The sequence below is a fragment of the Saccoglossus kowalevskii genome, chromosome 17, assembly GCF_978046115.1.
Source record: "Saccoglossus kowalevskii chromosome 17, keSacKowa6.1, whole genome shotgun sequence".
In the NCBI taxonomy this organism is placed as follows: domain Eukaryota; kingdom Metazoa; phylum Hemichordata; class Enteropneusta; family Harrimaniidae; genus Saccoglossus; species Saccoglossus kowalevskii.
This window is the reverse complement of record NC_140657.1, coordinates 1,492,730-1,517,235: the sequence shown is the minus strand read 5'-3', so window position 1 is coordinate 1,517,235 and position 24,506 is coordinate 1,492,730. Positions and strand designations below refer to the sequence as shown.

Below are 24,506 nucleotides of genomic sequence, written 5' to 3'. Positions count from 1 at the left end.
ACAGAAGCTGAATTGGCCTTTCCTTGACATGGCTAAACCCACAGAAGCTGAGTTGCCCTTTCCCTGACATGGCTAAACCCACAGAGGCCAAGTTGCCCTTTCCCTGACATGGCTAAACCCACAGAGGCCAAGTTGGCCTTTCTCTGACATGGCTAAACCCACAGAAGCTGAGTTGCCCTTTCCCTGACATGGCTAAACCCACAGAGGCCAAGTTGCCCTTTCCCTGACATGGCTAAACCCACAGAGGCCAAGTTGCCCTTTCCCTGACATGGCTAAACCCACAGAGGCCAAGTTGCCCTTTCCCTGACATGGCTAAACCCACAGAGGCCAAGATGCCCTTTCCCTGACATGGCTAAACCCACAGAGGCCAAGTTGCCCTTTCCCTGACATGGCTAAACCCACAGAGGCCAAGTTGCCCTTTCCCTGACATGGCGAAACCCACAGAAGCTGAGTTGCCCTTTCACTGACCTGGCTAAGCCCACAGAAGCTGAGTTGGCCTTTCCCTAACATGGCTAAACCCACAGAAGCTGAGCTGGCTTTTCCCTAACATGGCTAAACCCACAGAGGCCAAGTTGCCCTTCCCCTGACATAGTTAAACCCACAGAGGTCGAGTTGGCCTTTTCCTGACATAGCTAAACCCACAGAAGCTGATTCGCCCTTTCCCTGACATGGCTAAACCCACAGAAGCTGAGTTGCCCTTTCCCTGACATGGCTAAACCCACAGAATCAGATTTGGCCTTTCCCTGACATAGTTGAACCCACAAAGGCAGAGTTGGCCTTTCCCTGACATAGCTAAACCCACAGAGGCAAGGTTGGCCTTTCCATGACATGGCTAAACCCACAGAGGCAGAGTTGGCCTTCCCCTGACATAGCTAAATCCACAGAAGCTGAATTGGCCTTTCCCTGACATAGTTGAACCCACAAAGGCAGAGTTGCCTTTCCCTGACATAGCTAAACCCACAGAGGCAAGGTTGGCCTTTCCATGACATGGCTAAACCCACAGAGGCCATGTTGGCCTTCCCCTGACATGGCTACACCCATAAAAGCTGAGTTGGCCTTTCTCTGACATGGCTAAACCCACAGAAGCTGAGTTGCCCTTTCTCTGACATGGCTAAACCCACAGAAGCTGAGTTGCCCTTTCCTTGACATAGCTAAACCCACAGAAGCTGAATTGGCCTTTCCCTGATATAGCTAAACCCACAGAGGCCATGTTGGCCTTCCCCTGACATGGCTACACCCATAAAAGCTGAGTTGGCCTTTCTCTGACATGGCTAAACCCACAGAAGCTGAGTTGCCCTTTCTCTGACATGGCTAAACCCACAGAAGCTGAGTTGCCCTTTCCCTGACATGGCTAAACCCACAGAGGCCAAGTTGCCCTTTCCCTGACATGGCTAAACCCACAGAGGCCAAGTTGCCCTTTCCCTGACATGGCCAAACCCACAGAAGCTGAGTTGCCCTTTCCCTGACATGGCTAAACCCACAGAGGCCAAGTTGCCCTTTCCCTGACATGGCTAAACCCACAGAGGCCAAGTTGGCCTTTCCCTGACATGGCCAAACCCACAGAAGCTGAGTTGCCCTTTCCCTGACATGACTAAACCCACAGAGGCCAAGTTGGCCTTTCCCTGACATGGCTAAACCCACAGAGGCCAAGTTGCCCTTTCTCTGACATGGCTAAACCCACAGAGGCCAAGTTGGCCTTTCCCTGACATGGCTAAACCCACAGAGGCCAAGTTGCCCTTTCTCTGACATGGCTAAACCCACAGAGGCCAAGTTGGCCTTTCTCTGACATGGCTAAACCCACAGAGGCCAAGTTGGCCTTTCCCTGACATAGCTAAACCCACAGAAGCTGATTCGCCCTTTCCCTGACATGGCTAAACCCACAGAGGCCAAGTTGCCCTTTCTCTGACATGGCTAAACCCACAGAAGCTGAGTTGCCCTTTCCTTGACATGGCTAAACCCACAGAGACCAAGTTGGCCTTTCTCTGACATGGCTAAACCCACAGAGGCCAAGTTGCCCCTTCCCTGACATGGCTAAACCCACAGAGGCAGAGTTGGCCTTTCCCTGACATGGGAAAACTCACAGAGGCCAAGTTGTCCTTTCCCTGACATGGCTAAACCCACAGAGGCCAAGTTTCCCTTTCCCTGACATGGCTAAACCCACAGAGGCCAAGTTGCCCTTTCCCTGACATGGCTAAACCCACAGAAGCTGAGTTGCCCTTTCCCTGACATGGATAAACCCACAGAGGCCAAGTTGCCCCTTCCCTGACATGGCTAAACCCACAGAGGCAGAGTTGGCCTTTCCCTGACATGGGAAAACCCACAGAGGCCAAGTTGCCCTTTCCCTGACATGGCTAAACCCACAGAGGCCAAGCTGCCCTTTCCCTGACATGGCTAAACCCACAGAGGCCAAGTTGCCCATTCCCTGACATGGCTAAACCCACAGAAGCTGAGTTGCCCTTTCCCTGACATGGCTAAACCCACAGAGGCCAAGTTGGCCTTTCTCTGACATGGCTAAACCCACAGAGGCCAAGTTGCCCTTTCCCTGACATGGCTAAACCCACAGAGGCAGAATTGGCCTTCCCCTGACATAGCTAAACCTACAGAGGCCATAGAGGCCATGTTGAACAATGTTTGATATAGTTTTGTGGCACTGTACCTCAACATTGATTCCTTCCAGGTAGTTGTCATTGACAGGTAACCATGTTTCATTGGTTGTACTGAATCCAGCACTTGGGGGGTCAGGTGTCCATTGCATTGGGGAACGTTCTGGGTCACGTGTGTATTCCTTCCAACAACACTGTCAACAAGATATTATACGTGTTTTATGTGGCATGTTGTGTCATAATAACAAATCCATGTTTCCCATTCAATGATTAGTTATATACAGCCGTAAACATAAAAAATTAAAATGACAATCAGAGATGGTTGCATAATGACAGTTTATCTTATTTTGAATGCTAAAAGTATGGGACAAAATTAAAACAAATTGAGGCAATATATGCAGTCACTAAGTGCTCACTAATTAATCATGTATCTGGTAAATTACCGGATTACGCTTTGCTTCAGGGTCACGTGTATCATTATAAGACACGTAGATATTCTCCATCCCTATCTCTTCACCATAATACGTGGTTGGTGTGCCCGGTAACGTGAGTAATAACACATTCATACATCGCTTATATAAAAATCCTATACGGTCAGCTATTCTCCAGTTGTCATGGTTACCCAGCTGCAAAAAACATTTCCAATATGTAATTGTGCTGACACAACTAAGACCTAAAATGAGGCAGTGAAGTGATTGGTTTCTGTGAAGTATCTGACGGCACGCAAATGTTGTAGATCTCATCACTTTGTCAATATAAGACGAAATAACAATATTGGCCTGCACTCATTTAGGTAGTGTGCACACTATTCAGAACCATAATTTTTTATGACACTTTAAGTGTATTACGGCACACTATTTTCATTACAACACACCATGTGTATTACGACACACTATTTTCATTACGACACACCATGTGTATTACGACACACTACGTACATTACAACACACCATGTGTATTACGACACACTACGTACATTACAACACACCATGTGTATTACGACACACTACGTACATTACAACACACCATGTGTATTACGACACACTATTTTCATTACGACACACCATGTGTATTACGACACACTACGTACATTACATCACACCATGTGTATTACGACACACTACGTACATTACAACACACCATGTGTATTACGACACACTACGTACATTACAACACACCATGTGTATTACGACACACTACGTACATTACAACACACCATGTGTATTACGACACACTATTTTCATTACGACACACTACGTACATTACATCACACCATGTGTATTACGACACACTACGTACAATACAACACACCATGTGTATTACGACACACTACGTACATTACAACACACCATGTGTATTACAACACACTACGTACATTACAACACACCATGTGTATTACGACACACTACGTACATTACAACACACCATGTGTATTACGACACAATGTACATTACAACACACCATGTGTATTACGACACACTACATACATTACAACACACCATGTGTATTACGACACACTACGTACATTACAACACACCATGTGTATTACGACACAACGTACATTACAACACACCATGTGTATTACCACACACTACGTACATTACAACACACCATGTGTATTACCACACACTACGTACATTACAACACACCATGTGTATTACCACACACTACGTACATTACAACACACCATGTGTATTACGACACACTATTTTCATTACGACACACCATGTGTATTACGACACACTACATACAATACATCACACCATGTGTATTACGACACACTACGTACATTACAACACACCATGTGTATTACGACACACTACGTACATTACAACACACCATGTGTATTACGACACACTACGTACATTACAACACACCATGTGTATTACGACACACAACGTACATTACAACACACCATGTGTATTACGACACACTACGTACATTACAACACACCATGTGTATTACGACACACTGCGTACATTACAACACACCATGTGTATTACGACACACTACGTACATTACAACACACCATGTGTATTACGACACACTATTTTCATTACGACACACCATGTGTATTACGACACACTACATACAATACATCACACCATGTGTATTACGACACACTACGTACATTACAACACACCATGTGTATTACGACACACTACGTACATTACAACACACCATGTGTATTACGACACACTACGTACATTACAACACACCATGTGTATTACGACACACAACGTACATTACAACACACCATGTGTATTACGACACACTACGTACATTACAACACACCATGTGTATTACGACACACTGCGTACATTACAACACACCATGTGTATTACGACACACTACGTACATTACAACACACCATGTGTATTACGACACACAATGTGACACACCATGCACATACAATATTCAGAGTCTACATCTTGGAATAGATGAAAGTTGCTTGATACTTGGAAATGAACAATGAGAACTTGATATATGGAATAGATGTGCAGCAGGTTATTTTGTACTATCCTGTAACTTTGACATTGAAAGACAAACTTACCACAAAGTTAGGCCATTCGCCTTCAGGGACGTTGCTTAACCAAAGCTCAACCATATCACGAATAGTTGTACCAGACAGATTCTCACTGGTCAGCTCAATCAGCTCAAAGTTATACGGGAAGTCAGCTTCGGGGTCTTCTTCAGTACCATAGTAAGCGACTAGTACTTCAGCTGGGCTGTACGCCTCAGTTACCATAAATCTATGGGTGTAATATTTAACAAATACTTATATTGAATAATGACACAATAAAAGCTTTTATTTCAAAAAAATCTTCCACACACTAACACTCACGGAAACTCAAAACAAGGTTTCCACAATACATGCAAATGTGAATATTGATATGAAAACATAGTTGAATTATGGTGACTTTGCCCTTTGTTGTAAGATATGAAAGTGTTACAGTTACCACCTTTACCTTATCGAGGGTGAACCTCAAATCATATTATGGACAAAATTGAGAAGATTCAATGAACGAGATTTGAAAACTCTGAATAATGGTTTAAATAAGCAAATTGTGACATTAAAATTCCAGAATGAACCGTGACAACTTTCATTTCATTACTAGAAATATAACATTACATTGATTGATAAATACATTTTCAGAACATGTTGAATACAAAAATAGCCAAGCAAGGTATCTGATATTATCAAAGCAATTGGACTGGTAGTTTTTAAGAACAATATTTTAGTGACCATTATTCACTAAAAATTGATAATTAAAAATCTATGGTATGCTATTAACCCTTTTCACAAATTTAAATAATGTGTAACAGTTTATTTATATTTTATACCATAATTTTGGAACAAAGAATCATAATTTTTATTAGCTTCAGATCTTGATCATATGTTTGAAAAAGAAATATGTTTTGAACAAAATATGACTTATAGTTAATACAGTGTCGGTAATTAAAATTAATTTTCTGCTAAGAGTGTTCATAAATATTATCACTGACTACTCAGGCATGTTTTAGTTTGTGCTTGTTTGTATCGTTTAAATGCTTAGAATAGACACTTATTTTTACTTGTTTTGAGTCATTGCTACTTTATAGATGCTAGAAAATTACTGTCTATTACTGTAAAATCTGTATTAGAAGCCGCATCCCTAATATAAGTCGCACCCATTCTTTTTGAATAATTGAGAATCTACAATTTACCATTTCTCATATGTGTAGATGCTCTAATAGAAGCCGCATCCCCTCTGTTGCTTTGTACCATTTTAATAGAAGCCGCGGTTTCTAATACAGATTTTACAGTATATTCCGTTTACTTGATTAAGTATTGTTATGTTAGTCAAAAGTTATACACATTTTAACATGTTTCACTACTGTATTTACCTCACTATAACACTGATCCCTATGGCTAAGAAGCACACCTTCAGTAATTAAAAGCCATTTTAATAAATATTATGTTATTGGTCAGTTTGATAGATAACATTTCACCCAATGCCATGGCGAAGGATTACAATCTTTACTTTTAGGATTAAGATAACATTATAAATAAAGTTACTTGACCTATACATGGAAGGTACTAACGGAAGGAGCCACGACGCTATTGTTTTAGCTTTGCCCATGATTGTTTGTCAATATTTTGTTCACAAACATTGGTTCTGTTAGCTCTTAACACCTTCGTACAATAGGTTACGCTAGTCTCAAGCATTCGGTGATATTCGGAGCATGTTCGGAAGCGATAGACGAACCTCGCATGTAAAATGCTGAAAATGGCGTCTAGTTTGAATGCTGTTGTTTCCGGAGATCTTGGCGAACTTTAATGAAAAATTAGCAGACATAACATCAATTGGAGAAGAACTGGTGAACTATCGTGAATCTTTTTGTATTCGTAACGGTGATGAGACTTAATCAATGATTGCCTGCGATAATAAAGACTGCATTATTCAATGGAACCATTGTCATTGGCTGGGGTTTGACGCCCGAAACTATTGAAATTTTCGACCACCGGGCATCGGCGAACACCACCAGTAAAGATAGTATCAAAAGAAGGGCATGCCTAGACACTTTCTCTGTGATAATATTTTTTAGGAGTCCTTAGGAATTATTGTTGTAGACACTCGAATTCTTGTTCTTGTTACAGTTGCTAATAACTAAAACATGTGAAATCTGTGAAGTCAAACGTTCATCTGTTGAATTTCCGGTTGTGAAATACGTATTTTGACCTTTCACACCTAAACCAACCGAGTGCGCAAGTATGATGACCATGACCGTAGTTTCATAATGCGCATATATTTTATGGTCACATTTAAAAATCGACAAGGTTATATCATATTCCGCTAACTCGTTACTTGTGTAAACAATCGCAAACTATCATGGACATCAAAGATGAGCGAGACAATGTCCTAATCAGGATTAACTTGGGTTGAAACAAAAGAAAATAAGCCTGTTAAGAAGCTTAAGTGGCCACTTGAGAGGCGTCGTGGCTCCTTCCATTAGTACCTTCCATGACCTATAGAAATAGGTATCACCCAAGTAAGTGTGTACAATGCTGGCTGCTGTTATATTTCCTGTATTTTAGTTTTAGACCGAATGTGTAGTCAATTTCGTGTCGTTCAGAAATAAATGGTTAAACTGTATCCTACGGTTGGTTAATTCATGCATGCCTGGATGACGATAATGAACGATCTCAAAGATCAGTGCTGAGATCTAGTATCCACCACAAATGTATTATATTGATATGTTTGCAAGTGTGTATCAATTACTCCTTGATATCGAAGCCTTGTATTCCTAGGCGAACAAAGGGTAAGCATTCACAGGCTTGAAGACGAACAGACGTCTATTCTCTTGGAGACCAGTGAAGCGATTGAACGCATAATGACTCTGTGGCCAGTCATGCAATTGCAGATTTTGAGAATAATTTCCTAAAATTTTTCTGGTATTTTCGCACTAGATATGAGACAATCGATCAAGATTCTATATCAATGAACGATATAGCCAAGTTTGGAATTGTTTGCATAAAAATTAACCGAGTTTATATCATGCACACACAAAATGTTAAAGACGACGACGACAACAACACAGACAGACCATAGTTGCCTAATATACCCCACACTTCATTACCATTACAGCCAAGGTTATATAATAATTGATCTGTATGAATGCAGTGTGTTTAATTGTTTAACCTGTAATTGTTGATGTTATTATATGGATCCATGACGTCACTCCTCATTCTTCTCAAGACTTCGTGTAGTTCGGGTTGTTCAGTTGTGAGATTATGAATCAAACTATCGTACTGTGCCTGCAGAGTGATACACAAATAAATGTTAAACACATATTTGCTACATTTTAACTGAATGTTCAGCGACTATGATTTCATATATTCATAACTCATTACTAGCGAGATTAATCATTAATCAATAATTTTCTACATAAAAATGCCCACAATACATACGGGTATTATCAGACAATACATTTCTACATAAAAATGCCCACAATACATACGGGTATTATCAGACAATACATTTTTACATAAAAATGCCCACAATACATACGGGTATTATCAGACAATACATTTTTACATAAAAATGCCCACAATACATACAGTATTATCAGACAATACATTTTTACATAAAAATGCCCACAATACATACAGTATTATCAGACAATACATTTTTACATAAAAATGTCCACAATACATACAGTATTATCAGACAATACATTTTTACATAAAATTGCCCACAATACATACAGGTATTATCAGACAATACATTTTTACATAAAAATGCCCACAATACATATGGGTATTATCAGACAATACATTTCTACATAAAAATGCACACAATACATACGGGTATTATCAGACAATACATTTTTACATAAAAATGCACACAATACATACGGGTATTATCAGACAATACATTTTTACATAAAAATGCCCACAATACATACGGGTATTATCAGACAATACATTTCTACATAAAAATGTACACAATACATACGGTATTATCAGACAATACATTTCTACATAAAAATGCACACAATACATATGGGTATTATCAAACAATACATTTCTACATAAAAATGCCCACAATACATACGGGTATTATCAGACAATACATTTTTACATAAAAATGCACACAATACATACAGTATTATCAGACAATACATTTTTACATAAAAATGCACACAATACATACGGGTATTATCAGACAATACATTTCTACATAAAAATGCCCACAATACATACAGTATTATCAGACAATACATTTCTACATAAAAATGCCCACAATACATACGGTATTATCAGACAATACATTTCTACATAAAAATGCCCACAATACATACGGTATTATCAGACAATACATTTCTACATAAAAATGCCCACAATACATACGGGTATTATCAAACAATACATTTTTACATAAAAATGCCCACAATACATACGGGTATTATCAGACAATACATTTTTACATAAAAATGCCCACAATACATACAGTATTATCAGACAATACATTTTTACATAAAAATGCCCACAATACATACAGTATTATCAGACAATACATTTTTACATAAAAATGCCCACAATACATACAGTATTATCAGACAATACATGTTTACATAAAAATGCCCACAATACATACGGGTATTATCAGACAATACATTTTTACATAAAAATGCACACAATACATACGGGTATTATCAGACAATACATTTCTACATAAAAATGCCCACAATACATACGGGTATTATCAGACAATACATTTTTACATAAAAATGCACACAATACATACAGTATTATCAGACAATACATTTTTACATAAAAATGCCCACAATACATACAGTATTATCAGACAATACATTTTTACATAAAAATGCCCACAATACATACAGTATTATCAGACAATACATTTTTACATAAAAATGCACACAATACATACGGGTATTATCAGACAATACATTTCTACATAAAAATGCCCACAATACATACAGTATTTCTACATAAAAATGCCCACAATACATACGGTATTATCAGACAATACATTTCTACATAAAAATGCCCACAATACATACGGTATTATCAGACAATACATTTCTACATAAAAATGTACACAATACATACAGTATTATCAGACAATACATTTCTACATAAAAATGCACACAATACATACGGGTATTATCAAACAATACATTTCTACATAAAAATGCCCACAATACATACAGGTATTATCAGACAATACATTTTTACATAAAAATGCCCACAATACATACAGTATTATCAGACAATACATTTTTACATAAAAATGCCCACAATACATACAGTATTATCAGACAATACATTTTTACATAAAAATGCCCACAATACATACAGTATTATCAGACAATACATGTTTACATAAAAATGCCCACAATACATACGGGTATTATCAGACAATAAATTTTTACATAAAAATGCACACAATACATACAGGTATTATCAGACAATACATTTCTACATAAAAATGCCCACAATACATACGGGTATTATCAGACAATACATTTTTACATAAAAATGCCCACAATACATACAGTATTATCAGACAATACATTTTTACATAAAAATGCCCACAATACATACAGTATTATCAGACAATACATTTTTACATAAAAATGCACACAATACATACGGGTATTATCAGACAATACATTTCTACATAAAAATGCCCACAATACATACAGTATTTCTACATAAAAATGCCCACAATACATACGGTATTATCAGACAATACATTTCTACATAAAAATGCCCACAATACATACGGTATTATCAGACAATACATTTCTACATAAAAATGTACACAATACATACGGTATTATCAGACAATACATTTCTACATAAAAATGCACACAATACATACGGGTATTATCAAACAATACATTTCTACATAAAAATGCCCACAATACATACGGGTATTATCAGACAATACATTTTTACATAAAAATGCACACAATACATACAGTATTATCAGACAATACATTTTTACATAAAAATGCACACAATACATATGGGTATTATCAGACAATACATTTCTACATAAAAATGCCCACAATACAATACAGTATTATCAGACAATACATTTCTACATAAAAATGCCCACAATACATACGGTATTATCAGACAATACATTTCTACATAAAAATGCCCACAATACATACGGTATTATCAGACAATACATTTCTACATAAAAATGTCCACAATACATACGGGTATTATCAAACAATACATTTTTACATAAAAATGCCCACAATACATACGGGTATTATCAGACAATACATTTTTACATAAAAATGCCCACAATACATACAGTATTATCAGACAATACATTTTTACATAAAAATGCCCACAATACATACAGTATTATCAGACAATACACGTTTACATAAAAATGCCCACAATACATACAGTATTATCAGACAATACATTTTTACATAAAAATGCACACAATACATACAGGTATTATCAGACAATACATTTCTACATAAAAATGCCCACAATACATACGGGTATTATCAGACAATACATTTTTACATAAAAATGCCCACAATACATACAGTATTATCAGACAATACATTTTTACATAAAAATGCACACAATACATACGGGTATTATCAGACAATACATTTCTACATAAAAATGCCCACAATACATACAGTATTTCTACATAAAAATGCCCACAATACATACAGTATTATCAGACAATACATTTTTACATAAAAATGCCCACAATACATACGGGTATTATCAGACAATACATTTTTACAAAAAAATGCCCACAATACATACAGTATTATCAGACAATACATTTTTACATAAAAATGCCCACAATACATACAGTATTATCAGACAATACATTTTTACATAAAAATGCCCACAATACATACAGTATTATCAGACAATACATTTTTACATAAAAATGCCCACAATACATACAGTATTATCAGACAATACATTTCTACATAAAAATGCACACAATACATACGGGTATTATCAGGCAATACATTTCTACATAAAAATGCACACAATACATACCGGTATTATCAGACAATACATTTCTACATAAAAATGCACACAATACATACGGGTATTATCAAACAATACATTTTTACATAAAAATGCCCACAATACATACGGGTATTATCAGACAATACATTTTTACATAAAAATGCCCACAATACATACAGTATTATCAGACAATACATTTTTACATAAAAATGCCCACAATACATACAGTATTATCAGACAATACATTTTTACATAAAAATGTCCACAATACATACAGTATTATCAGACAATACATTTTTACATAAAAATGCCCACAATACATACAGTATTATCAGACAATACATTTTTACATAAAAATGCACACAATACATACGGGTATTATCAGACAATACATTTTTACATAAAAATGCACACAATACATACAGTATTATCAGACAATACATTTTTACATAAAAATGCCCACAATACATACAGTATTATCAGACAATACATTTTTACATAAAAATGCCCACAATACATACAGTATTATCAGACAATACATTTTTACATAAAAATGCCCACAATACATACAGTATTATCAGACAATACATTTTTACATAAAAATGCCCACAATACATACAGTATTATCAGACAATACATTTTTACATAAAAATGCCCACAATACATACAGTATTATCAGACAATACATTTTTACATAAAAATGCACACAATACATACGGGTATTATCAGACAATACATTTTTACATAAAAATGCACACAATACATACAGTATTATCAGACAATACATTTTTACATAAAAATGCACACAATACATACGGGTATTATCAGACAATACATTTCTACATAAAACAAAGCATCAGTATATGTTAATTAGTGTTTATATCTATTTATTATCATTGTGACGTCACCTGTACTTCGCCCTCACGTGGCTCATAGTAGGGGTTCTCAACTTCATCTTGGTAAACGTCTTCTACTTCAAATAGATGTTTTATAGCATCAACACGAAACCCATCAACGCCTTTTTCCAGCCAAAACTTCACAACAGCCTACGGTAGAAACGTCACATATCTCAGTGTCTCGCATATAACAGATTGAATGGTTTTTAGTAGTGCCTGAATATTTATCATGATTGTCCTTACCGTAGCTGTCCACTATGACTTGTAAAATTGTATGTTTTATCAATTATTACAAAATATTTCAGAAAGATAGTGAGAGTTTTTTGTTGCAAGGTAATACTTGAATCTACTAATCGGAGCTGTTTTAGAATTATCTTGTGGACAATCTTATCTATATAAGTGTATCGGACCATGCATACCGCTACTAGGCTTATATGTGTATAGTAATAAACTATACGTTATGTGTATATGTCCGAGATTTGACTTGTGCATTACCAACTACCAATTAGTCACTGTGCTCATTACACTCTTATTTGGAACTATCAATGAATGTGGTGCATACTGTGAGTAATCTCGTCTGTAGTATTGTAATATTGTCCCTGTTTGTCCTTACCATCATTTCATCAAAAACTTCTTGGTTCCTCCAATTCAAGTCAGGTTGCTCTTTTAAAAACTGATGTAGGTAGAACTGTTGTCGATTTTCCTCCCATTCCCACATTGATCCACCGAACACGCTGACCTTTGAATGAATAATAGTTTTAGTTTATACATCAACAAATCTGACATGTATCCAGTTATTTGATGAACAATGTATTACAAGTATTTAAGTAGTTATTTGATGGACAATGTATTACAAGTATTTAAGTAGTTATTTGATGGACAATGTATTACAAGTATTTAATTAGTTTTTATGTGGACAATGTATTACCAGTATTTAATTAGTTATTATGTGGACAATGTATCACATGTATTTAATTAGTTTTTATGTGGACAATGTATTACAAGTATTTAATTAGTTATTATGTGGACAATGTATTATATGTATTTAATTAGTTATTATGTATTTAATTAGTTAGTAAATGGACATATATCTAACCAGTTATTACGTGAGCAATGTATTACATGTATTTAATCAGTTATTACGTGGGCAATGCATTATATGTATTTAATCAGTTAGTAAGTGGACAGTGTATTACAAGTATTTAATCAGTTATTACATGGGAAATGTATCACATGTATTTAATAAGTTATACGACCAGCAATGTATCACATGTATTTAATCAGTTATTATGTGGACAATGTATCACATGTATTTAATCAGTTATTACGTGGACAATGTATCACATGTATTTAATCAGTTATTACGTGACAATGTATCACATGTATTTAATCAGTTATTACGTGGACAATGTATCACATGTATTTAATCAGTTATTACGTGGACAATGTATCACATGTATTTAATCAGTTATTACGTGGACAATATAAAACATATCCTTACCCAGTTGCTAGGTGGACAGTCTTCTGGTTGATTTCCGTCATCAACACATTCCGGTTTGGCGTCATACCACATATAATAGTCTGCATATTTATTCGTTTTGTTTTTACGGCTTTCAATAAACCATTCATGTTGATCACTCGAATGGTTTATAACATAATCCATGATTAGATATAATCCTGACAAAAAAGTATACAAACATGAAGCACGTTCATTACGATGAATTTTCCTGATTCGTGTCGTCTGCACGATCAAAGATGGCGTCTGAATCATTTCCCATTAAGGCAGCTTGAACCGAATTCAGATTTTGCACCACTGAACATGCATATGCACAATGCATTATGGGATATTACATTACCCTGGAAACTTACTAAATTATATGTCATGTTCCCCCAATATTAGGATCCATGTCAGTCATAATATATAACCTTCCATCCCATTTCACTGAGCAAACATTTGGGATATGTGTAAATAATCTCACCACAAAAAATCACATGTATTTAATCAGTTATTACGTGGGTAATGTATCACATGTATTTAATAAGTTATAAGACTGGCAATGCATTATATGTATTTAATCAGTTATCACGTGGGTAATGTGTCACATGTATTTAATGAGTTATAAGACCGGCAATGTATTATATGTATTTAATCAGTTATTACGTGGGTAATGTATCACATGTATTTAATAAGTTATAAGACCAGCAATGTAGTATATGTATTTAATTAGTTATTACGTGGGTAATGTATCACATGTATTTAATAAGTTATAAAACCGGCAATGTATCACATGTATTTAATAAGTTATAAGACCGGCAATGTATTATATGTATTTAATCAGTTATTACGTTGGCAATGTATCACATGTATTTAATAAGTTATAAAACCGGCAATGTATCACATGTATTTAATCAGTTATTACGTGGGTAATGTATCACATGTATTTAATAAGTTATAAAACTGGCAATGTATCACATGTATTTAATCAGTTATTACGTGGGTAATGTATCACATGTATTTAATAAGTTATAAAACCGGCAATGTATCAGATGTATTTAATCAGTTATTGCGTGGGTAAGGTATCACATGTATTTAATAAGTTATAAGACCGGCAATGTATTATATGTATTTAATCAGTTATTACGTGGGTAATGTATCACATGTATTTAATCAGTTATTACGTGGGTAATGTATCACATGTATTTAATAAGTTATAAGACCAGCAATGTATCACATGTATTCAATCAGTTATTACGTGGACAATGTATCACATGTATTTAATCAGTTATTACGTGGGTAATGTATCACATGTATTTAATAAGTTATAAGACCGGCAATGTATCACATGTATTTAAACAGTTATTACGTGGCTAATGTATCACATGTATTTAATAAGCTATAAGACCGGCAATGTATCACATGTATTTAATCAGTTATTACGTGGCTAATGTATCACATGTATTTAATAAGTTATTACGTGGGTAATGTATCACATGTATTTAATCAGTTATTACGTGGGTAATGTATCACATGTATTTACTAAGTTATAGGACCGGCAATGTATTATATGTATTTAATCAGTTATTACGTGGGTAATGTATCACATGTATTTAATCAGTTATTACGTGGGTAATGTATCACATGTATTTAATAAGTTATAAGACCAGCAATGTATCACATGTATTTAATCAGTTATTACGTGGACAATGTATCACATGTATTTAATCAGTTATTACGTGGGTAATGTATCACATGTATTTAATAAGTTATAAGACCGGCAATGTATCACATGTATTTAATCAGTTATTACGTGGCTAATGTATCACATGTATTTAATAAGTTATAAGACCGGCAATGTATCACATGTATTTAATAAGTTATAAGACCGGCAATGTATCACATGTATTTAATCAGTTATTACGTGGGTAATGTATCACATGTATTTAATAAGTTATAAAACCGGCAATGTATCACATGTATTTAATCAGTTATTACGTGGGTAATGTATCACATGTGTTTAATAAGTTATAAGACCGGCAATGTATTATATGTATTTAATCAGTTATTACGTGGGCAATGTATCACATGTATTTAATAAGTTATAAAACCGGCAATGTATCACATGTATTTAATCAGTTATTACGTGGGTAATGTATCACATGTGTTTAATAAGTTATAAGACCGGCAATGTATTATATGTATTTAATCAGTTATTACGTGGGCAATGTATCACATGTATTTAATAAGTTATAAAACCGGCAATGTATCACATGTATTTAATCAGTTATTACGTTGGTAATGTATCACATATATTTAATAAGTTATAAGACCGGCAATGTATCACATGTATTTAATAAGTTATAGGACCGGCAATGTATTATATGTATTTAATCAGTTATTACGTGGGTAATGTATCACATGTATTTAATCAGTTATTACGTGGGTAATGTATCACATGTATTTAATCAGTTATTACGCGGGTAATGTATCACATGTATTTAATAAGTTATAGGACCGGCAATGTATTATATGTATTTAATCAGTTATTACGTGGGTAATGTATCACATGTATTTAATCAGTTATTACGTGGGTAATGTATCACATGTATTTAATAAGTTATAAGACCAGCAATGTATCACATGTATTTAATCAGTTATTACGTGGACAATGTATCACATGTATTTAATCAGTTATTACGTGGGTAATGTATCACATGTATTTAATAAGTTATAAGACCGGCAATGTATCACATGTATTTAATCAGTTATTACATGGGTAATGTATCACATGTATTTAATAAGTTATAAGACCGGCAATGTATCACATGTATTTAATCAGTTATTACGTGGCTAATGTATCACATGTATTTAATAAGTTATAAGACCGGCAATGTATCATCTATAACCCTTCCATCCCATTTCACTGAGCAAACATTTGGGATATGTGTAAATAATCTCACCACAAAAACCAGTGTTAGAATGCCAGTTTTGTCCATTTTCATGACATTGTAGATGCTTGTATCTCAAAAAATGTTTCGATACTTTTCTTTCCAGTTTCGTATGCTGATGGCATGAACCCATGAGTCATGCCATGAACCCATGAACCCATGAACATCACATATAATTTCCAATTCGATCTTTCTTAGAGCTTGACATGTACACTTGGATCGTTTCCCTGTATAGACATTGTGTCTATTTTACTCATATTGTTTCCCTGTATAGACATTGTGTCTATTTTACTCATATTGTTTCCCTGTATAGACATGGTGTCTATTTTACTCATATTGTTTCCCTGTATAGACACTGTGTCTATTTTACTCATATTGTTTCCCTGTATAGACATGGTGTCTATTTTACTCATATTGTTTCCCTGTACAGACACTGTGTCTATTTTACTCATATTGTTTCCCTGTATAGACATTGTGTCTATTTTACTCATATTGTTTCCCTGTATAGACATTGTGTCTATTTTACTCATATTGTTTCCCTGTATAGACACTGTGTCTATTTTACTCATATTGTTTCCCTGTATAGATACTGTGTCTATTTTACTCATATTGTTTCCCTGTATAGACACTGTGCTTATTTTACTCATATTGTTTCCCTGTATTGACACTGTGTCTATTTTACTCATATTGTTTCCCTGTATAGACACTGTGTCTATTTTACTCATATTGTTTCCCTGTATAGACACTGTGTCTATTTTACTCATATTGTTTCCCTGTATAGACACTGTGTCTATTTTACTCATATTGTTTCCCTGTATAGACATTGTGTCTATTTTACTCATATTGTTTCCCTGTATAGACATTGTGTCTATTTTACTCATATTGTTTCCCTGTATAGACACTGTGTCTATTTTACTCATATTGTTTCCCTGTATAGACACTGTGTCTATTTTACTCATATTGTTTCCCTGTATAGACACTGTGCTTATTTTACTCATATTGTTTCCCTGTATTGACACTGTGTCTATTTTACTCATATTGTTTCCCTGTATAGACACTGTGTCTATTTTACTCATATTGTTTCCCTATATAGACACTGTGTCTATTTTACTCATATTGTTTCCCTGTACAGACACTGTGTCTATTTTACTCATATTGTTTCCCTGTATAGACACTGTGTCTATTTTACTCATATTGTTTCCCTGTATAGACATTGTGTCTATTTTACTCATATTGTTTCCCTGTATAGACACTGTGTCTATTTTACTCATATTGTTTCCCTGTATAGACATTGTGTCTATTTTACTCATTGTTGCAGCGCCCAACATTACGATCTTGATGCTATTTGCATGCACCCGAAAAGGAATTTGATATTGCTATGCATGGCGGGATTTATTGCAATGAAAGGAATTACAATAATTTTAAGTCGATATACGGTGCAATACGTCAGATTTTAATCAATATAACTTGCGAACCCGTAACTTCCAGATTTGATTTTCAACTAACTTACTCAGAATTGAAAGACTCATGTTTTTGCTGACAGCACAAATTCAATATACAGGCGTGTTCATAATAATCATAGATACGAGCCTAAAACTACGGTGATGGTGTTCAAGTAACTCAGTATTAAACAACCCATCATAATTGTTTTTAACCCAAATCGCTGATTTTCTTTATTTAATTAACTGATAGACATAGTGACGTAATAGTTGGCTAGTGTAGCTTGTTAAGATGTTTGTGTGTATATAAAATGGTTGTGAAATGATTTGTGTGGAAAGGTTCCTATGTCTGTGAATTTCTACTATACCTCTATCATGCATGGCGGCAATCATCTCGTCAAAGTCATCCATAGTTCCAAATATTGGGTCAATAGCAGTGAAATTGGAGATATCATAACCAAAGTCAGCCATTGGTGATTCGTAGACTGGGCTCAGCCAGATAGCATGTACGTTGATATCCAGGAAATGGTCCAACCTCGACGTGATACCTACAAACCAAACCAAAGTATATGTGTCACTGCACTGAGGTTATTATTGTGATCGTCATAGACAATATCTGAGCGTGAGTGGACATATATATGGCTATCATCGAATTGTCTTTAAACCGGAGTTTGAGTCAGTTTTGGCCCCGGTAAACTCATCATAGTGGTCGGTATTACTACTTCATGCGTAAAGTTATTTAAAACCATGAGGTATGAGTAAGTGAGAAGTTGCGCGGTTATATCCCAATGACAAGGTCATAGATTATTTAGAATGACAACCTCATAAGTTACTTCTCTAATACATGATTCGTGTGTTAGTCGGAAGGATGTAGGCGTCGGCCTCTGCCAGTATGAAAAATTTGCAATGCCAGTATTTGTTGGAGCGAACGAGTTAAATTTTATCTTCGAAAATGTAGCTAATATTCACAAAGTGTAAGATCAACCGATTCCATGTATCCTTCGTGATAACACTCTCTTTTGTTGTGGAACGTCTCGTAAAAAGACAAGTGAACGTGATATCTTTTACAAAGAAACAGTACATTTATCTATTCGCGTAGTCTAACAGGGCGTCAAAAATACCCGGGGGGTCACTGAATATTAAAACCTTACACCACGTGCGTTCTTGCTAAAAAATAATAGGCCCCTAGGGCTGGCAACACATTGGCAAACCATACCCCCTATTGCGATGATTCTCTGCCGTTTTTGCACTCAAGTGGAGTGTGGTCAAGTTACTGTGTATGCAACTCCTGTTGGTGTCATTCGTTGTTTAATACGCAATGCACATAACTTTGCCGGGATTCTTATTCCATCAGATAGCATTACGCAATTTTATGTTCAGCTCCGAGTGACTTTGGCATGATACAGGGCAGAAAACCCAGAAAAGCAAGAGCTAAATGCAAATGAGGCGCGAAAGGAGTTTCGGAAATGTGGGTGTCTCGGGGGGGGGGGGGTGACTTTCTGTATGCGGTTTATTGTAACCGACGAAACGAAACGAAACGAGACGGGATACCACACATAATCAAAATTAAACTGTAAGCAGTGAAAATGGGTTTATACGCACAATATTTACAAAATATTTACCGAAAATAATAATATTTAAAACACATATGTTTCGTTTCGCTAATTGCAGATAATCACAAATCTTTAATCAACGAAACAATGGTCTGACACGTACGATATTCACAACTGTGGGATTAATTTTGACCAGTATATTTATTTACCTTTCAGTCGTGTATTTAACACAATGAAACATTTGTCGAAAATAACGGGATTTTAATTAGTAAATGGTTCGTTTCGCTAATTATAGATAAATGTTTTATACACGACTGAAAGGTACAAATACTGGTAAAGTTTCGTCCGATAGTTGTGATTATTGTACCTGTGAGACCCTTGTTTCGCCGCGTGATTGCAGATTTCGATTATCTGTAATTAGCCGCGAAACGAACCGTTTACTAATTAAAATCCCGTTGTTTTCGGTAAATGTTTTAGAGTGTTGAATACATGACTGTAAGGTAATTATATTGATAGAATTGAGAAAAGATTTCTTATTGATGTCATGGATTATAGAAGAGATTATGTAGATTACATTTATTTCCTGTATTTACTTTAAGTGCAAAAGTTTCAAAAGGGCCTATTATTTGCTTTCCGCGCGGGCCCGCTTTAAAAGGTGAAAAACACCCCGCTTTCCCGCTAATTTTGGAACGCTCATGGGGGTAGTAACAGCATATATAGTGACCCCCGGGGCAAAAATACCATACACAAATTAATAAACAGCGCAGGAGAACGTAACAGTAATTGTTTGGTCATGCATTCGTCTTGTATGAAGTAGGTTTTACTATGGGAAAACAACCTTTCACATCAATTCACTTCTAATCATCAATCAATTGAGACTTCAGAGTGACGCCCAACAGCCAAAGTATGCAACTAACAACAGTTTAACAATTAACTTATTGGTAGGGTATCATTTCATATTATGTACACCGAGACAACTAACACGTAATAGAGAGTCATTTTAATTCCAAATCACGTTTTGTAGATGTATACACTAATTGTACATTATATAAACTTCAAAATGGCTGACTAACACTGTTTATCCAACTACACAGCGAAAAGGCCACTCGTAATCTTTGACATACCCCGCCCTCTAAAATACATTAACCAATGACATAGTAATGACTCATCATATTCTCAACATAAACTCACACAGGCATTGATATATTATTAATGTCACACTGGAATGACCCGTTGAGTATAACTTTTTGCTTTCCCAAGATCTACGTTTTTTTTTGGGGGGGGGGGGGGTTCAAATAAATATACGTATTCAAAATCGTCTCTCAGTAACAAATCACAATCATAAGTTCACTGTGTTATCGTTGGCATAATACCTCTTTGACCCAATCTAGTAGCGTATTTCAAATATTTGTTCGTGGACGCCAGATTTGTTCATCACATTCAATTCAAGGCTAATACAGTGTCAACATGTACATTTTACACTTAGTCGATAAATTTGTAAACTGAATATTCTAAATATGTTTGTCCGTACTATTTGTGTTTATTTTGTCATCCGGTTACTTATCTGATACGTGACTGGCTAAGTATGCGTGTTACAAACATTTGGACTCCAAACAATTCACTGACTATGGGTAACGTCAAAAAGTCAATGTTTTTTGCTACACTGTTTCAGCAAACCAGTATTTGATTAGGAATTACGCGTTTAAAGTGACACTTCAATAAAAACACGTGTTACGCAGATTCAAAATAATGATAATGTTTAGGTCAAACGTTGAAAAATTGCACTTTGCATAGGAACTTTTATGGCTATATATAATTGGATATGTTAAATTTGTTTACCATTCAAATCGCCAGTCCCATTGCCATCTGAGTCTTTGAATGATAGTGGATATATCTGATATATAACATTGCTCTGCCACCAGTCCAATTCACGGAGTTCGAAGCACAGTGTGTTGTACACAATGACACACAACACCAGGATACTTAGAGAGACAAATCTTAACATGGCTTACGCTGACTAGCTGCAACACTCAGGGTGGGACAGCAACTTCACTGGAAGTACGATTGATTTGGCAACTTTTAACGATAAATATGTCTTTAGAGTGGGTAGTGGGTGACTGGTACTTTACATGGACTTTGACTGTAGTTAACAAGGTGACTCAATTTTGTGTAAATAAAATAGAAGTTAATTTATTTAGAAGTTTTTTAGAAGTTTTTTTTTTAATTTCTTTCTGTAAGACCCTTTTTATCCTTTCCTAAGGATTTTATGCGTCTAATAAAAAATAAATAAAAATAATAATAAAATATAATACACGACCAACGCAAGTATTATGTTTATGCAGTTTTTTGTACAAGATTGTGCTGATAAGGGATTCATAATAAATTGTATCCTGGCATATTTTTTGCACTTTATACCACAGTCAGCTGGCGCACACGTGATAATAAAATAAATACGATATTTACTATATGGGGGCCGCCATCTATGTTTGTGTAATATTGCATTGACGTCTATCACCCTGTGTTTGTGTAATATTGCATTGACGTCTATCACCCTGTGTTTGTGTAATATTGCATTGACGTCTACCACCCTGTGTTTGTGTAATATTGCATTGAAGTCCACCACCCTGTGCTTGTGTAATATTGCATTGACGTCTATCACCCTGTGTTTGTGTAATATTGCATTGACGTCTATCACCCTGTGTTTGTGTAATATTGCATTGACGTCTATCACCGTGTGTTTGTGTAATATTGCATTGACGTCTATCACCCTGTGTTTGTGTAATATTGCATTGACGTCTATCACCCTGTGTTTGTGTAATATTGCATTGACGTCTATCACCCTGTGTTTGTGTAATATTGCATTGACGTCTATCACCCTGTGTTTGTGTAATATTGCATTGACGTCTATCACCTTGTGTTTGTGTATTAGCATTGACGTCTACCACCCTGTGTTTGTGTAATATTGCATTGACGTCTACCACCCTGTGTTTGTGTAATATTGCATTGACGTCTACCACCCTGTGTTTGTGTAATATTGCATTGACGTCTATCACCTTGTGTTTGTGTAATATTGCATTGACGTCTATCACCCTGTGTTTGTGTAATATTGCATTGACGTCTACCACCCTGTGTTTGTGTAATATTGCATTGACGTCTATCACCTTGTGTTTATGTAATATTGCATTGACGTCTATCACCCTGTGTTTGTGTAATATTGCATTGACGTCTATCATCCTGTGTTTGTGTAATATTGCATTGAACTCCACCACCCTGTGCTTGTGTAATATTGCATTGACGTCTATCACCCAGTGTTTGTGTAATATTGCATTGACGTCTATCACCCTGTGTTTGTGTAATATTGCATTGAAGTCTATCACCCTGTGTTTGTGTAATATTGCATTGACGTCTATCACCCTGTGTTTGTGTAATATTGCATTGACGTCTATCACCCTGTGTTTGTGTAATATTGCATTGACGTCTACCACCCTGTGTTTGTGTAATATTGCATTGACGTCTACCACCTTGTGTTTGTGTAATATTGCATTGACGTCTACCACCATGTGTTTATGTAATATTGCATTGACGTCTATCACCCTGTGTTTGTGTAATATTGCATTGACGTCTACCACCCTGTGTTTGTGTAATATTGCATTGACGTCTACCACCCTGTGTTTATGTAATATTGCATTGACGTCTATCACCCTGTGTTTGTGTAATATTGCATTGACGTCTACCACCCTGTGCTTGCATGTGTAATATTGCATTGACGTCTATCACCCTGTGTTTGTGTAATATTGCATTGACGTCTATCACCCTGTGTTTGTGTAATATTGAATTGACGTCTATCACCCTGTGTTTGTGTAATATTGCATTGACGTCTACCACCCTGTGTTTTTGTAATATTGCATTGACGTCTATCACCCTGTGTCTGTGTAATATTGCATTGACGTCTACCACCCTGTGTTTGTTTAATATTGCATTGACGTCTATCACCGTGTTTGTGTAATATTGCATTGACGTCTATCACC

At 35.6% G+C, this 24,506-nt stretch overlaps 1 protein-coding gene across 1 annotated transcript in view; it reads right to left on the bottom strand.

Moving 5' to 3' along the window:
- The window catches only part of LOC100377932 (salivary alpha-glucosidase-like), a 34,767-nt gene extending 10,729 nt beyond the window's left edge, over window positions 1-24,038 (bottom strand). The window contains exons 1-10 of the mRNA XM_085492359.1: window positions 23,945-24,038; window positions 22,318-22,407; window positions 19,294-19,473; window positions 14,542-14,717; window positions 13,654-13,779; window positions 13,053-13,190; window positions 8,288-8,403; window positions 5,158-5,356; window positions 3,047-3,229; window positions 2,657-2,797 (exon numbers count right to left, since the gene is read on the bottom strand). Coding sequence (XP_085348485.1) covers window positions 2,657-2,797; window positions 3,047-3,229; window positions 5,158-5,356; window positions 8,288-8,403; window positions 13,053-13,190; window positions 13,654-13,779; window positions 14,542-14,717; window positions 19,294-19,473; window positions 22,318-22,407; window positions 23,945-24,038 — 1,443 coding nt within the window. The remainder of the gene's footprint in view (window positions 1-2,656; window positions 2,798-3,046; window positions 3,230-5,157; window positions 5,357-8,287; window positions 8,404-13,052; window positions 13,191-13,653; window positions 13,780-14,541; window positions 14,718-19,293; window positions 19,474-22,317; window positions 22,408-23,944) is intronic.
- Window positions 24,039-24,506: the final 468 nt, after the last annotated feature.